The sequence below is a fragment of the Podarcis melisellensis genome (genome assembly GCF_964234715.1).
Source record: "Podarcis melisellensis genome assembly, chromosome: 8".
In the NCBI taxonomy this organism is placed as follows: Eukaryota; Metazoa; Chordata; class Lepidosauria; order Squamata; family Lacertidae; genus Podarcis; species Podarcis melisellensis.
Genome location: NC_138540.1, coordinates 31,773,493 through 31,790,406, shown reverse-complemented (window position 1 = coordinate 31,790,406; position 16,914 = coordinate 31,773,493). Strand labels below are relative to the sequence as shown.

The 16,914-nt window shown below is 42.6% G+C and overlaps 1 protein-coding gene and 1 long non-coding RNA gene across 11 annotated transcripts in view; one reads left to right on the top strand and one right to left on the bottom strand.

Annotated features, from left to right (window-relative positions):
* ZNF536 (zinc finger protein 536) overlaps positions 1–16,914 on the top strand; it is a 538,171-nt gene that overhangs the window by 289,543 nt on the left and 231,714 nt on the right. For all 9 annotated transcript variants that reach the window (XM_081923977.1, XM_081923982.1, XM_081923975.1 and 6 more), the window contains one exon: positions 10,747–12,918. In XM_081923977.1, coding sequence (XP_081780103.1) covers positions 10,749–12,918 — 2,170 coding nt within the window. In that variant the 5' untranslated portion in view covers positions 10,747–10,748. The remainder of the gene's footprint in view (positions 1–10,746; positions 12,919–16,914) is intronic.
* LOC309377161 overlaps positions 1–16,914 on the bottom strand; it is a 312,807-nt gene that overhangs the window by 211,321 nt on the left and 84,572 nt on the right. The gene's annotated exons all lie outside the window — the stretch shown is intronic.

Genomic DNA, 16,914 nt, shown 5'->3' with positions numbered 1-16,914 from the left:
CAAGCAATAGACGTATGGAATTCCTCCAGTGGTCCACAGACTCTCAGTGTTGAGACCTCAGTTCTATTGTGCACCCTGATCTGTCCATATTGTGTTGGAGCAATCGGTCACATCTATAAAGGAACACTATTTCTTTAAGTTCATGCCATGTATTTATTTATACATTTCACTGGGGTATGTCAAGTTATATCTCATCACAGTGCTTGATGTAATCTGAGGCAAATCAGATGCATGCATAAATGAATTAAGGGTTGCTTCCTTTACTGAGACAGCTTTGAAAGTCTTTGGGTTTTAGGCAAATAGTTGATATATCCATGACACCTGTGTCCACTGCATAAATAGGGGGAAAACGCTATTTCCCCTGACTATTTCTCTCCCATAATGAATGCTTGTAGGGACTAAAGCAAGACAAATAGAAGCTTCCCCATGAATTATCAAATTAAGATCATTTTTAATCAAACCCTGAATCCTTTTCTCCTTCTAATTCCTCTATGTGGCCCCACAATCACCATAACTAGATATAAGAAGAACAACCATTTATATAGAATTCTGATTATCCAAATGTCTGAAATGCTCATGTAATTATTAGGTTGAATAATGTTATGCACTGATGCTCCATAGTGGGCACGACTGAACATTTACTGTTTCAAATATAAATGGTTTATGCTTTTATTTATTAAAAAATAAGCAGTGCAAGAACACTCAGGGCACATATCAATAAAAATCATTTCATTCCTCAATCTATCTATGAAGTCTTCCCTGCTCTGTAGCCCATTCAGAGGAGGGTGCAAGAGCTGTGGATAAGTGGTTCCTGGAAGGAGGAGGGTTACACCTGCTGTTGTTTGTCTGGACATTGCAAATTGATCCAGAGGTCTGAATAGAGTCTTTGGGTTGTATTCAACTAAGACTTACTCAAAGTAGACAATGCACTTTATTTATTTTATTTTATTTATAGCATTTGTACCAGGCTGCTCAGCCAAAAAGGCTCCCAGAGCAGCTTATATAACCATCAAAACAAGAGGCAGTCTCTACCTGCAGGCGTACAACCTAAACAAACAAACAAAAAACACAGCACACAAGGGGAAAAGGAGCAGGGAGGGAAGAGAAGATCAAAATCAAACTCACGCACCAATTTCTGAACAGTTGTCCCTATAATGATTGGCTGGCACAGTTCAAGGGCAGGTGGTGCCTAATGTAACTGGGCCTCCAGCAGAGCTGATGAAGGGAGCCCTGCTTCCTATGTCCCTGCTGAGGCAGACTGATGGAATGGCTGCCCCCAGATGATTCCTGACGGGTGAAGCAGCCTAGTGGGCTAGTAACTTCAGTCGGTCTACTCTGAGTAGGACAAGCATTGGGTCCAACTCAATGACAGTAATCTCATCCGGGAACTGAAGATTCAGCTCAAGGTAATGCAAAGTAACGATGAAGAACAAGCTTCCCTTCTTTCATCATTGCATAACCAAAGCCAATTCATCCACCTTTTGAAATATGGCTTCTATTGTGAAGGCTGTGACTTCTCCCAGCAGTCTTGAAACGCAGCAATTCACCTTCAGTGGAGTTAATCAGTTTAAAGTGATGCTAAAAATGTTTTCCATGAAATTTTATTACTTAGTTAGCCCCGTTAATTTCAGTGGGTCTACTTGGAGTAAAATTTAGTTGAATACCATGCCTTGCAAGATCTTCTAAACTGTAAAAGCAATCTTCAATATAAAAAGCTTTCCAGGAAGCCAAAGTTTTTGTTCCTTTTTAGTTTTGTAGAATATTTAAATACACTTACAATGAACAGAAATTTTATTAAGTAATCCCACCCCCCCCCAAAAAAGCCCACCAACGTAGCCATTCAACCTGCACTTTCATCATTGGTTTCATCTGTGCATGTTATTGGTCCTTAAACTTTCATTTGATAAGAGTAATCTAGCTTATGTGTACAACACATATTTAAAGCATATGGCTCTCCCCCCCCCCGAATAATAGTAATGGGAACTGTATTTTATCCTCCACATAGCTACAATTCCCAACACCCTTTGCAAACTACAGTTCCCAGGATTGTTTAGGATACGTTGTGCACTTCACATGTATGGCAGTATACAGCCTCTGTTTATGAGAAAGCTTTTCTTTCCCTTGAAACACATCTATTTATTCCACTGACACCTACCACTGAGAGAGATAATCCACAACAGGCAACGTCGCTGTCAAACTTGGCCAACAAGCAGCTCATGACTCAACCAACAGATGTTTCAGCGGCTTAGGTCAAAGGGAACTTATGGACTTTGTGTGTCTCCCCCCCCCCCCATCTCTTTTGCTTCTAAAACGAATGCCAGGGATGTCAGCACCAGGTACAGGCATTTGACCTAACCAGTAGTTGGAGCAACTGAACTGAGACCTGGAGGAGATGAAAAGGCCAAAGCATTAGTCAGTTGAGCCAACAAGCTGGCCACAGTCCAGCATTTCAGACAACTCACACTCCATTTGTATGTCTGGAGTTTTAGCAATAGTGTTGTGTACTTATTTGATGATTTCTTTCTGAGTTTATGCTCCTGACAGGTACCCCTGTGAACAAAATCTCGCCGGGCTACCTTGTATGAATATTTCACTCTCAATTCTGCTTTTGATCTTTGTTGCATATGTGCATTTCACATTATACTTAGTTTTGCACAGAATCACATTTTAAGCCCCTATGAAATGGAAATGAAATGATCAACATAAGTGTGGCAGTGGGGGGGCTTGCAGATTTAAATTGTTTTTAAATATAGGCAGATTGATTTGCAGGGGCTTAACCCTTTCTGCTTTCATCTCTTTTTTTGTGCATGCATGAGTTGCAAAGAGCTTGATCCTACAGTCCTGGCTGAGACAAATTCACACTGGATGATTGCATATTATCATTTTTTTCTGTGCCATATGATGTTTTAAAAGAAGAGGAGACTATAGAATAGTCTCCCTCAGATTATGCAGGGGGTTAAATATGTTGCTCTTCCTGTCTCAACTCCTGTCACCATCTGTCTCAAGGGTAGGCAACATGGTGCCCTCTAGATGCTACTAGACTGCTACTCCCCAGCCAGCAGGGCCAGCAGTCCAGGATGTTGGGAGCTGTAGCCCAGTAACATCTGGAGTGCACCACACTGACTATTGTTGTTCTTCTAATCCCATCCAAACTCCCTTGCACTTCATGTGACCTTTGAGCAAACCTCTGCCCTTGCACAAGCCGATCTTAGGAAATATTCTAGAGTTCTACAACAGAGGCCACTTCTCAATTCTTATCTCTTGCCTATGGTTTGAGAGTGCCTTTCTGCTTAGTTCTCTTCTGGGCACTTCATTCCAAAGTCTTAGCTTCCAACACCCTCTTCCTCAGATTACTCCCCTCAACACATAAGAACATCAGAAGAGCCTGCTGGATCAGGCCAATGGCCCATCTAATCCCCTATGAATATGCTCAGTCCTGTTTTCAAATAATCTAGGTTGGTGGCCATCACTGCCTCCTTTAGGGGCAAGTTCCATAGTTTATATTTAACACAGTTTGCCTATTCCATTGCTACTATGAATAAGCTCTGCAAGAAAGGAAAGAAGCTCAAATACTTTCTCCCCAGTCTAGGAGGCAGACACTTGAGCAAACCTCTGCTCTTTGCATCCCCTTTGCCAATGCTGCAGGTGAGATGAAAGTTCTCCCATTGTCTACCCTGTCTCCCCCAGAACTATTTGGGGAATCTGGAAACTTCCTGCCTTTCCACGTCCCCAAAGTCTCCTATCCCAAGCCATTTTCTAGACCAACTGAAGGTTAATATAATTAAGGTAGAAATGAAAGGAAGGGGTTTTAAAACTTTCTGCAATAATAATAACAACTGGAATTATAATGATTGGGAGTTTAATTATTACAATTGCCAGTGGCAGTCCCAAGATGACATGGGGTCATTATTTGCTTGCCTTAAGCATTGTGTTCTCTGATATGCCTGCACTGGGCATAATCCACCAAGCACTGTTGCTGCAGATGTTGGTGTCAGAAGTTCTTTCCCATGCACAGTACGTACTTGTCCCAGAGGTAGATAATTCCATTGGATCAAATGTTTGCCATTAAAGCAATTTTCACTGCTTGGTAAAAAACCAAAAAAACCATGTAGTACTCTATATTATTCTGTTTTACATGCAAGTAAAATCTAATAGTTTGAACAAAATTATGCTGTAGCTCCCGTAGTGCACAGAAAAGGGTGGCATTGCTCACCTGCCTTCTGAACACTGAGCGTTGCTGCTGGTTTCCGAGGGAGAGGGGCAATGGGCAGGGAGCAAGACACACTGAGGATGGGGCAGCAGAGCCAGTCCAGTGCTCCTGACGCCAGGTCCATACAGTGTCTTGCTCCTCATGCCCTGCCCCACCCCTTTCCAGGAAGCAGCAGTGACACTCTACCCTCAGAAGGCATGGGAGCAACACTAATCTGCCCCGCCCCCAGCACCTGGCTCCAGCTTTTGCTTTTTCAATTCATTGACTGTTCTACAAAGTTTGTCATTTGGCTTCTAGTGGTCATATTATGATTACATTGTGATTAGTATGCTTTAAGCAAGAATGGCTGTCTGTAAATAGTTTGTTTTTAATTCCAACAGGTAAGGTATCTAAAAAAAGAAAGAAAAACACATAGGTATTTCTGAAAGTTAGAAGAATTTTGAACATCCATGTCAATTATCCATTGCTTATTTTCAGCTAAGCATACAGTGAAAAAGGGAAAAGTAAATGAGATGTTGTCGAGTTATATGCAAACTGGCAATAAACTGACTGCATAGCTTGTCAGCTTGTTGCATCTGTTTTAGTTTTGGTTAAAACTATTTTTAACAATAAATAATTTTGGCTTGTTATGAATTGACACCCAAGACTAACCACACTTGAATATAACATCATAGGCGATGCCGGAAAATATGATTAAGTCTTACACAAGAACTCCTATAGAAATTAATGAATAATTTTGCTTAAAAAAAAAAATCAAGGGGAAACAATTTAATCGTCATTTTTGTCAAATGTTTTCATTTAATGATGCTGTTGATCAGATGGAGCTAGCTCTTGGAAGTTTTACATTACTCCCAACAAGTTGTACCCATTATTCAACCTTTCATATTACCCAAACTGGATTTAATATATTTACAATATAATACATCACTGCCCATGCAGTATTTAATTCTTAATTTTAGTGATACTTGTGAATAAAAATTAACCAGCAATGCTTGACCAAATTATTGCACATAGAGGTAGACTGGATTGAAAGAAAAACAAAAGAATAGATCAAAATCCAGTGCAATGTCAGTTATGCTTTGGCTGATTGAGTCTAATAATCCTGTTAAGATGAATAGACCCTCCTTCCTGCTTCTGCCAAGATTTAACTATTTCAGCCATGTCTTTTAGCATTGCCTACATATCTGTCAACGAAGAATAGGTCAACCATACCGCCCTACTGTTTATTTATTAATCATCTGGCAAATAAACCATTCCGTATCCTGACCAGTGCAGTAATATTTGTGATGTAATTTGTTTGGATGCCCAAATGTCACCAGCGTTGATTGTAAGAGATAAAAAAAAATGCACTTGCTCAGCACACCCAGCTCTGGGCTAAAATGTAAGCATGAAATCTCTGGTTTATTTTTGTAATAATGTTTACAGCTGCTTAATGACCCTGAAAAGGTTCAGGAGTCTGGCGCTCTGTATTTCTTAACAGGAGTATATTATCACATCATAACAACCTTAGTTAAGCTGCATCTCAGCTACAACAATAAGACTCCTATTTAACAAAATTTCGCCATCCATTCTACAAGGCTTTCTCCATAATACTCAATTCAAGTGTTACTCAGGACTAAAGTGGTCTTGAACATCTATGGGTGATAAATAATCTCTGCTCCCAAGAACATTCCTACTGGCTGAATGTAAAATGTAAAGGGTAAAAGGTGTGATTCTGCAGTTACTCAGAGTATTCAGAAATTCAAGTGGCCTTGATCTTCTATGAGAAGGGAAACACTGAGTAAAACAGTTGCAAATTTCCATGCATATAAGGGCAAGGGTGTCATTTACAGATGATGACAGGGCACTGCCCTGTTTTTCAGACCGCATGAGGTTTTCTGATCAGCTACAGTTTGTTGATTGTGTATTATATATGTTACAACTGTCTCTGTTTACTAAGGAAAGCTAGTAGTTTCTGGTATTTTCTGGTATCTTTCTAATTTCTGGTAATTGGTCCTGGTGAATTCCTATTCCCCACCCCTTGCCATGTTCTGCCTTTTGGAGACGCTGAGCATTCTTAGGGTGATTGGTAAAGTTGGACATATACTTAGGAATATAATATCAGAATGACACGTAAAACTCTCTTGTCCCTAATGCATATGCATACAGATGAACGCTGAGACATCATGGAGTACACAGCCTGCAATTTCATACCATGTAGTTGCCGGGATATATTTTGAACTGTTGATAACCTATTGCAGGGCAATTAGATTTTTCTAGCATGACTGTAATGAAAAGAACAAATACTCTCTTGGCTTCTAAATTGGCGGAAAATAGGCTATTGCGTAATAAATGAAACCAGCTTAAAACAGGTGGATAAGAACCTTCAGCAATGAAAAATAGTTGAATATGGGTGTCAGAGCATCGTTTACATGAGAACTTCATGGTTTCAAGCTGATCTCTGTTTCCACCTGTGAAAACAATTAAATGGACCTTGGTGCTTATTAGGGATGGGAAAATAAATTTTGGGATTCTCCCTCTTGCTCCTTTTCCCAGTCTTAAGTTCAATTCTCCAAATTTCCACATCAGTTTGTGATATTATTATTATTTATTAAATATTCATGAAAATTCACCAGCATTTTAGGGTGCATTTCTTCTAATCATAATACTGAATTTGATAAACAATTTTTTTTTAAAAAAATGCAATATTTACTGTTATTTTTACTAGTACATGCATTTGTAAGCATACTTTACCTGTGTATATGCATCCTTGTACACATTACTTGGCTGGAGAACTGCACTTGAGAAGTGTGAATCTTGAAGGATGACTGCATTTTAGTTCTCTCTTTTTGTGGGGGAGAGTGTAAACAAGGTAGGTTTACCATTAAATGTGAACCGAATCACATTTCTCCCCCATCCCTCCTAAATTTGCATGCCCTTCACTTTAAAAATAATGGGCAACTGACCAGTGTAAGATTGCTATTGTTATTAGGAGGTGTAGGTGGTTTCAAGTAAATGCCTTGGTGCAAAAATGGTTGTATTTCAAACAAGGCCGGGACATGCACAATATAGCACAGCAAGCATTATGATTCATTCATTCTTCTGGAATATTAAAGCTGGGATCCAATGTGGGTTTGTTTTGTTTTGTTTTTTTTAAAAAGTCCAAGTGTGTAGGCACAGCCAGTGGGATTTTTGCCCTTGTTTTATTTGAATCATAGACCCCAGTCCATGCTGTATTGCAAAGTGCTTTTGAAGCTCCACCACCCCAAGTCCCAGAAATAGCTTTCTGGGCACCATCCAGAGCTGCTGTTTAAGAAAAAGAAGTTAAAAGCTGCCTTGTGTCCTCCAGATTTGTTGTCCTGATCCTGGCATAGGTTTTCACCATTAGAGATTTCTTCTACATGACAGTGATTAGATGTAAGTATTAATATTTCCCTGTCCACCACCAGAAGAGGTAAATGACATTAAAAAAGCAGGAAAACAAAGCATTAGTCCAGTGTTCCTGTACCTCAAATCAGCCTTGTAAAAAAAAAGTTTCACAGTCCAGTTAGCAAAAATCCAAGTATTCTTTCTTACAAGAATGTTGTTGTTTTTAAGTGTCGCTCTAGTCTCAGAGGGACGCGGGTGGCGCTGTGGGTAAAACCTCAGCGCCTAGGACTTGCCAATCGTCAGGTCGGCGGTTCGAATCCCCGCAGCGGGGTGCACTCCCGTTGCTTGGTCCCAGCGCCCGCCTACCTAGCAGTTCGAAAGCACCCCCGGGTGCAAGTAGATAAATAGGGACCACTTACCAGCGGGAAGGTAAACGGAGTTTCCGTGTGCTGCGCTGGCTTACCACATGCAGCTTTGTCATGCTGGCCATGTGACCTGGAAGTGTCTGTGGACAGCGCTGGCCCCCGGCCTCTTAAGTGAGATGGGCGCACAACCCTGGAGTCGGATACGACTGGCCCGTATGGGCAGGGGTACCTTTACCTTTACCTTTACTAGTCTCAGACCAAAAGCCCTGTTATGCAACAACGTTCCCATTGCAAGGGAATAAATCATCTTTGGCTTCTTACACATTTCCACTTGCTTTGGCTCCATCGTGCTCCTACAGGTGATTTTTGAAGCCAAGGGTCTGTGATGTTAAGCTGCACCCATAGGTATCCTGTAGCTTCTTGAGAAATGCTCTTGTCCAATGTGCTTTTCCTCAAACCAGCTTCCATCGGGTTAAAAAACAGAAAGCTGAGGTGTGTTATATAGTTCTGGCAGCCTTTGCACCTTCCAAGCCAACAGCTTCAGTGAATTCGAAGTTGGTATGAGGAAACAAATCAGGCGTTGGAGGAAGACACCCCTGCTTTCTGTCTGATCTGTACAGCAATATAAGCATGCAATTTGAAATGCTGTGTGGGAAACATTGCTTAAGAGGTTTGTGGGGGGCAGAGATATTTGACAGGTGTTGGAAACCTGTGGCCCCTCTAGATGCTATTGAACTCCAGCTCCCATCATTCTTTCTTTTTGGCCATGCTGGCTCAGGCTACTAGGAACTTCTGGGTTCCTGGCCCAAGATTTGGTGTTTCAATGAGAAAAAGCGCAAAGGGATCCCAGGTGTGCCAAATAAGGTTTAAAGGCTGTTAAACGACAAAAAGCTGCATGAGCCACTGCAGAGAAAGAGGTCCCTTCCCTTAAGAGACTACTGGTTGTTTTGACAAAGTTTTATAACCCCTGCTCTGGATCAAGTAGGACAGCCAAAATGTTTTAAATTTGGAAATATGTGAAGGATTAAGTGGCCTATTTTCATGATGAAGGAATTTTGTCATTTTCATAGTGCAGAAAGACTGAAAGAATTTAGAGCGCAGATCTTAATGTGTGTTTTCATTGGATTGTAGAAGTTCCATTTCTAAGTGCATCTCAGAAGTAACAGTTCGTACAGTTTTAAAATTGAGTTTTTATTGATGCATCCCCCCCACCCCCATTCCTTGAATGGAGGAGAGAAAATGGCAAGGAGAGAAGATTATTATTAGGGACAATTATGCTGACCAGCACGGAGCGCTCCTGTTTAACAAACAGCTTTGAGTTCTAATTTTCTGCAGCACACAGTTTGTAGGTACCATTTGTACTCATTACTGTATATTGAGAAAGTTATTAAAAATACTTAAACTTGTTGAAGCTTCCTGTGACACCTTCCCTGGCTTTTAATTGGGTTTTATCGAGTTCTAGAAGAGAGCTCTTTTAAAGCTAATCAGAGTCCCTTAGATCGCCTCTTTCCCCCAATTGCGAAATGAAGACGGTTAGCTAAAATCAAGCAACTTTTTTCTAACCATGAATATCTGAATGATCTGCGTGACAAATTAAGGAGGTAATTTATGCCTCTTTAGATGGGTACCATTTTCAGATGATGGAGGAACAATTGCTTTGTAACATAAGGGTTAAATCTTAATCTCAGAGGTTTGCAAAGCTGCTAGTCGCAGTCTCCTTAAAATTTAATATACCTCGTTAATGCTTACTTGCAAACACTGAAGGATTTTTATGATTATAATCATGTGTTACAGCACCTAGTACTGTTTCTAAGCCGCATACTAATCAGCTTAATGAGATATTACTGCACTTTTTGTTGACTAAAGCAAAATCTTTTTTATTGTTCGAAAGCTTGTCCTTTACTTTATCCCCCCCCCCCAAAAACATTATCTTGTTTTATTGTGTACCAGTAAATATCATGCCATCTCCCCCCCTCCCCACCCTTGGTCAAATCATAAAAACATCTTTCTCATTGTAGAATGTGGAATTTATTGAATATGCTTAATGGGACTGAAAGTTTTATAAATGGATTTCTATTTTTGTTTTTTTAAAGGGGAAGCAAGCAAGATGCATAGCATTTCTCTCTTATATACACTGGAAAATGTAAACAGGTGCCATTTCACAGGGAAGGGGCTGAACGAAGTTGAAAGCTGAGCCTGACTTATTTAAGAGTTAGATATCCAAACTGATGATGTGTTCATTTTAATATCCTAATTAATACATGCAATCAAAAAGTATGCAGGATGATAAGGCACTGTATAATTAAGCCGAAACATAATCACAATAGTACACTATACACTTGCGCATATATATATATATATATATATATATATATATATATATATGGTATTTGCTTTCGTAGATTTTCACGGGTACAGGAATGCAGGTTTTGGTGTCCTCGGGTGTCTTCCCGTGTAAAAGTTGGGGTGTCTAGGCGACGTTTCGACGAGGTCTCACTCGTCATCTTCAGGCTGGTGCTTTCGGCTTCTTGTTACTGGAACAGAGCAACTCAAACACTGGAACTCAAACACTGAGATCCTGCTCTGTTCCAGTAACAAGAAGCCGAAAACACCAGCCTGAAGATGACGAGTGAGACCTCGTCGAAACGTCGCCTAGACACCCCAACTTTTACACGGGAAGACACCCGAGGACACCAAAACCTGCATATATATGGTATGTATGTATAGAAGCATTGATTGAAGTTCTTTGATATGTTTGGGTGCACTTTGAATGCAACCAGTTTTTCATAGGTCTAAATCTAAAATCCTTCTTCGTCTTTTCAGGGATGGAGGAAGCTAGTTTGTGCCTTGGCGTTTCTTCAGCTGTGTCCGAAGCTGATGCCCACCTCAACAGCTCCATCCTCAATGGCCAGTATTCAATGAGCCAGAAGCTCCACCAGATCACATCCCAGCTGAGCCATGCATTCCCAGAGCTTCAGAATAGGCAGAACCCCGATGAAAAGACAGCAACGCTCCTAGAAGACAAGAGCCACGTGTCCTTAGCAAACCAGCCCATCAGCAGTCAGATGGCCCTGTTAGCCAACCAGCTTAGCAGAGAGGTTGATACCAGTTTGAATGGGCGGGTCGACTTGCAGCAGTTCTTGAACGGACAAAACTTAGGCATCATGTCCCAGATGAGTGATATAGAGGACGATGCCAGGAAGAACAGAAAATACCCGTGTCCCCTATGTGGGAAGCGTTTCCGTTTCAACAGCATCCTGTCACTCCACATGCGCACCCACACGGGGGAGAAGCCATTCAAGTGCCCCTATTGCGACCACAGAGCGGCTCAGAAGGGAAACTTGAAGATCCACCTGCGCACTCACAAGCTCGGAAACCTCGGCAAAGGCCGCGGGAGGGTTCGAGAAGAAAACAGGCTCTTGCACGAGCTGGAAGAGAGGGCGATACTGCGGGACAAGCAGATGAAGAGCAGCCACCTGCAACCAAGGCCTGACGTCAAAGCACATCCGCATTCTCAGCCTATGCCTCTGGCTAATTGCAACCTGTCTGTGCCCACTAATCACAACACCCCCGACATTTCCAACCCTGTTCCCTCTCCAAAGCCAGCCAGCGTACAGGAAGAAGTGGTGGCAACCGCCGCTGGTTTTAGGTGCACTTTTTGCAAAGGAAAGTTTAAGAAGCGGGAGGAGCTTGACAGGCACATCAGGATCCTTCACAAGCCTTACAAGTGCACTTTGTGCGACTTTGCCGCATCGCAGGAAGAGGAGCTGATCAGCCACGTGGAGAAAGCGCACATCACTGCTGAATCGGCTCAGGGGCAGGGCTCGAATGGGAGTGGAGAGCAGGCTGCGAATGAGTTTCGGTGCGAGGTGTGTGGCCAAGTCTTCAGCCAAGCCTGGTTCCTTAAGGGCCACATGAGGAAGCACAAGGATTCGTTTGAGCACTGCTGCCAAATCTGTGGGAGGCGCTTTAAAGAGCCCTGGTTCCTGAAGAACCACATGAAGGTCCACCTGAACAAGCTGTCTGTGAAAAACAAATCTCCCAATGACTCAGAAGTCCCTGTGTCCATCAGCAGCATGTCACAGGAAGCTCACGCCAACTTGTACTCAAGGTATTTATCCTGTTTGCAAAGTGGCTTCCTTCCTCCTGACAAAGCGGGTCTAAGTGAGCAGAATCAAACTTACAACAAGGGGGACTTGCCCATGAAAGAGAGGGAAATGCTGGGCAAGCTTCTGTCCCCTATTGCTGGCATTGGCCATAGCCTCACTGATGGGGACAAGCATTCTTTGTTGGGCTGTCTTAACCTTGTGCCTCCTCTCAAATCCAGCTGTATAGAAAGGCTCCAGGCTGCAGCCAAGGCAGCCGAGATGGATCCTGTAAACAGCTATCAGGCTTGGCAGCTGATGGCAAGAGGCATGGCCATGGAGCATGGCTTTCTGTCTAAAGAGCACCAGATCCAGCGAAGCCACGAAGACACTTTGACAAACGCCGGCGTTATGTTTGATAAGGAGAAGCGGGAGTATGTGTTAGTAGGAGCAGATGGCTCCAAGCAGAAAATGCCTGCTGATTTGGTTCACAGCACTAAAATGGGCAATCAGAGAGACTTGTCAAACAAACTAGACCCTTTGGAAGGCAGTAGAGATTTTCTGTCTCACGGCATGAACCAAGGGCTCGATTTCAACATGCAGAGCCACAGCAACGTGAAAGAGAAGCCAACCGAGTGCCCCGACTGCGGCAGGGTTTTCAGAACATACCACCAAGTCGTCGTTCATTCCAGAGTCCACAAGAGAGACAGGAAGGTGGAAGAAGAGATCCTTCAGGGGAGCATCGAAGAGCGTCGTGGGTCAGGCAGTGACCAGGAGTCTCAGTCCGTCAGCCGGTCGACAACGCCTGGGTCCTCCAACATTACTGAGGAAAGTGGAATGGGTGGTGGCCTCTCTCAGACAGGAAGTGCCCAGGAAGACAGCCCACATCCTTCTTCACCTTCTTCTTCAGGTATGCCAAATTTAATCTTTCTCCCCCCACCCTGCCCACAATCTGGACTAATTTATATAATTCTTCCAAGCTTTCCCTTGCCTGCACATTCTAATAAGATAGCATTGCTAAAAAGATATCATGTTCAAAGCCTGCAACTTATTCAAAGCATTGTCCTTGTATTATTCTACTTCCCAACCTTCCATTTATGCTGTACTTAGCTCTTCCACATGTGGTAGTGGTGAAAAATGGTGGTTGCTTTCATAAAACAGAGAAGAGCCATGGGAGAGATCCTTTCCTTTTTTTTATTCCATTTTTCACTATTACTGCTAAGTTCTCATCCTTACAGGCTCCCACTTTCAAGTGAAAGGGTAATATAAACTCTTAGCAACATTTGTCTGAGAAGGGATCAAATGGGTGCTCTGGAAAATGTTGTTGTCTCATTGAGGATGAGGCTACTAGTCATGATGGCTGTGTCCTGCCTCAAGATTTGGAGGCGGTTATATCAATTGTTGCAGATGAGTAGGGAAAGTGCTGTTGCCCATTATCCTGTCAGTGGGCATCCTACTGGTGCATCTGGTTGGCTACTGTGTAAACAAGGTGCAGGACTTAATAGGCTCCCTTTGACCTGATCCTGCAAGGCACCTTGATCATACACACACTGTTAAGTTCAGTAGGATTGCTCTAGCTATATACAATGTGTGCAGCTTCCAAGCCGCAATGTTTGTTGTTTTGCTTGTATATTAATATGCTAATTTGGATATATGCAATACTATCTATTTAATGTAGAGACATTCAGCCTGTAGATAGCTACATGCTGACTCCCATTCACTTCTCCATTAAGCCTTTCCTGAAACCCTGCCCTTGCTGCCTTTTGACAAGGCCATATTCAGTGGCAGGACACGGTTCATTTATGTGACTAATTGTGGTGTACGTTTAAGGCCAGAGGCCAGGAATACACACGGTTTGGGGACATACGTAGAGTTGAATGAAAAGCTATATGTGCCCCTATTGCTGCCCTGTGGCTGTCCACAGGCTGCACACTCCTGAGCTGAAAACACACACACACACACACACACACACACACACACACACGAGTAAGGATGAAATGACTTCTTTAAAAAAATATTCTGTTGTGTTTAATGTCAACCTGCTGTGTACCAAACAGGAAAGCAAAATAATATTTCATTGAAGCTATCTTCAATATTGAGCTTCCTTGGCACTCTTTTTTTTCCAAAGCAAAAAAGAAAGGTAAGATTTCTGGCTTCATCTCTCATTTCTCGACTCTTGAACTAATGGATAGTAAATTGAAAGTTATATCTTCAGCCCCTTTATAACAAAAGCACCTCACTAATATTGTAATCATTCTGCAGGCCTAACAACAGAGGAAATCATGCCATAACAAATACTCTGTTACTAATGGCAACATTGATTTCTGCAATCAGCCATTAAGTCTAGAAAATGAAAGACAGTTTGAGAGACCTTAAGGCATTACATTGCCCACTGTTAAAGATCTGGTAGCAGGCTGTTGAAGGCAATTCTCTTCAGCCTCACCCCCTCCCTTAGTTTCGATAAATATTTTAGTATTGAAGGCAATCCACTGTTACAGTTATTAAGTAGATGCCAGTTTATTTCTGTTGTTCTTGTCATGCTCCAGTATCCTCCGTTTCTAAGGCCAGATTAATATGAAAGAAAGTGCTGGTTTGGGGTTGGCTTATAACAAACCAGTAAAGAAACACTTTAAGACACATAAATCTGTCCTCTGCATTCCACAGATTCCTATAGTGCTTAATGCTGTTGTTTAAATACCCATGAAACACACTGACTACTCTTAGAACTGTAGCCTCATTTACAATTTATTAGTGGTGAAACACATTTGAAAATCCTGTGTGCGAAGGAAACGAGGAAAGCAGGAGAGAGCTGCTTTCAGTTGTTTGGATTGTTTTAGGAGGATTGAAAATTCAATAGGACAACATAAAGATTTTCTTCTCTACATAAGCTGAACTTGTCAACATTCTAAGCATAAAAAGTAGTTTGTGCTTTTTGCTGCTGCCACTTCACTGCGAACAATTTCCTCAAAGGTTGGCCAGCATGTTTGCAGCATTTGCTTTGGAATAATCATCTGAAAAACAAGTCACCTTAGCCATTTTCGAATCTGCTGCTACCTTTCTTGTGAAAGTCATAGATAGGAAGCTTTTGACAACCTGTGCAAGAATGCAATAAATCCTCTTCATGAGGTCCATTTTGTTTCTTGTCTTGTGGATTTTTGAAATCTGCCTGTTTGCACATCAGCCCTGGCATGTAGATCTCAAAACTTCCATTAAAACTATGAATGATGAAACCAAGCCCTTTCAGATTTTGCCTGTTCTGCCAAACAAAAGTACTAATGGAATATTTGGTCCTAGAAGCGGGGCCAAATGACTCAGGCCCCAAATATCTGAAAGACCTCCTCCGCCTGTACAGGACCCTCTTGGGTGCTGAAATCAGCAGAGGGGGCACTCTTGGTAGTTATTCCACCCTCAGAGGCTTGGGGGCAGTGGCGAAGCTGCATGCTCCGCTACCGGGGGTGGAGAGTAGGCAGGGGCGTGGCTGGCGCCCCTGGGGGCGTGGCGTGCCTCCTGCAGGGGCGTGGCATGTGTTCTGGGGGCGTGGTGACCAGCACGTGGGGGGTGCATGCCATGTGTCCGGGGGGCCCGCCGTGATGGCACCCTACCGGAATAGTGGTGCTGGGGGCGGTCCGCTCCCTCTGCACCCCAGTTCCTCCACCAGTGCTTGGGGGGATATGGCCCTTCCCTGTGGCAGCCCCTATGCGGTGGTAGTCCCTCCCTGCAAAGGTGTGTTTTGCACCTTCATTATACAGTTTTTGGAGAATGCTGAGCACATGTCTGTACCTTGGCTATTGAAACTTGAGGTGTATGTTTTAGGACCAACCTTATTTTTATGGTTGGAAGTTGTTTTAAATTGTTTTTTTATTGTGGGAGCTTAGGGTGAAGGGTAGGGAAACAAACAGCAGCAGGTGTCTAGACCAGCCCTGCAGCCAATCTCATTTAATGATCTCCCGGCTTGTTCCCATATAAGCAATGCCTCCAGCTGCCCAAGCATCATCTGTATGAAAGTGGGAGAGTCAAGACAGATGACTGATGCTCTCTTTCTTCGCCCAGTTAGCTCCTGGATACCAGTTGCTGGAAATCTCAGGTGCCCTACTTGTAGGTTTCCCATAATAGACACCTGGTTGGCCACTGTGAGAACAGGATGCTGGACTGGATGTGCCATTCGCCTGATCCAGCAGGGTCCTTCTTATGCCCCGCCAGGAGTACCAGCTTGGCCCAGGGTTGTGGGCATGATGATGTGTGCATAGCCCTGGCACCAAAATTTGTGGGTGCCCAGTCCCTTCATGGGGAATTTTGTGGGTGCTCAGGCACCCAGGGCCCTAGGGAGTTGGCACCTATGTGCCCACTCTTTGCCTTCCCATGTTCAAAATTTGTGGTTTTATGACCCTGCATCCCTCCCCAGTTCTCTCCAGTGAGCCAAAAGTTTGCCAACACTAACCAGAAGCAAAAACAATCTGTTTGTCTTTAATCTTCCTTTATCTCAGGAAATACTGTAAAGTTATCGCTGTTGTGTTGCTCTCACTTTCAAAGTGGAACCTGCATTTCTGTGCCTTAGTCAATTCATCTTGGGTTTTTAAATTATTTTTTTACTGTTTGTAATGATTGAAGCACCATAGGTTCAACGACATTTATTCCAAACATGCAGACTTATGTACTGAATTTAGTTTTCAATCGTGTGAGTTGGATGAATAATTTCTAATTGTTTTCTTTGTTGTCTATGAATGGAAATGCAACATCCAAATGATGAGGCATGTCATTTATGCAAGATGCCAAATAGTAGAGCGTTAACTTTTTTTTTGCTAAATGCAATAATGTTCTATTAATTTAACCTGGAGGGGAAAAAAAAATCTCTACTACTCTTTTACCCACTGTAAGGTTCCCAAAGAAATAGATTTAAATCGTTGCA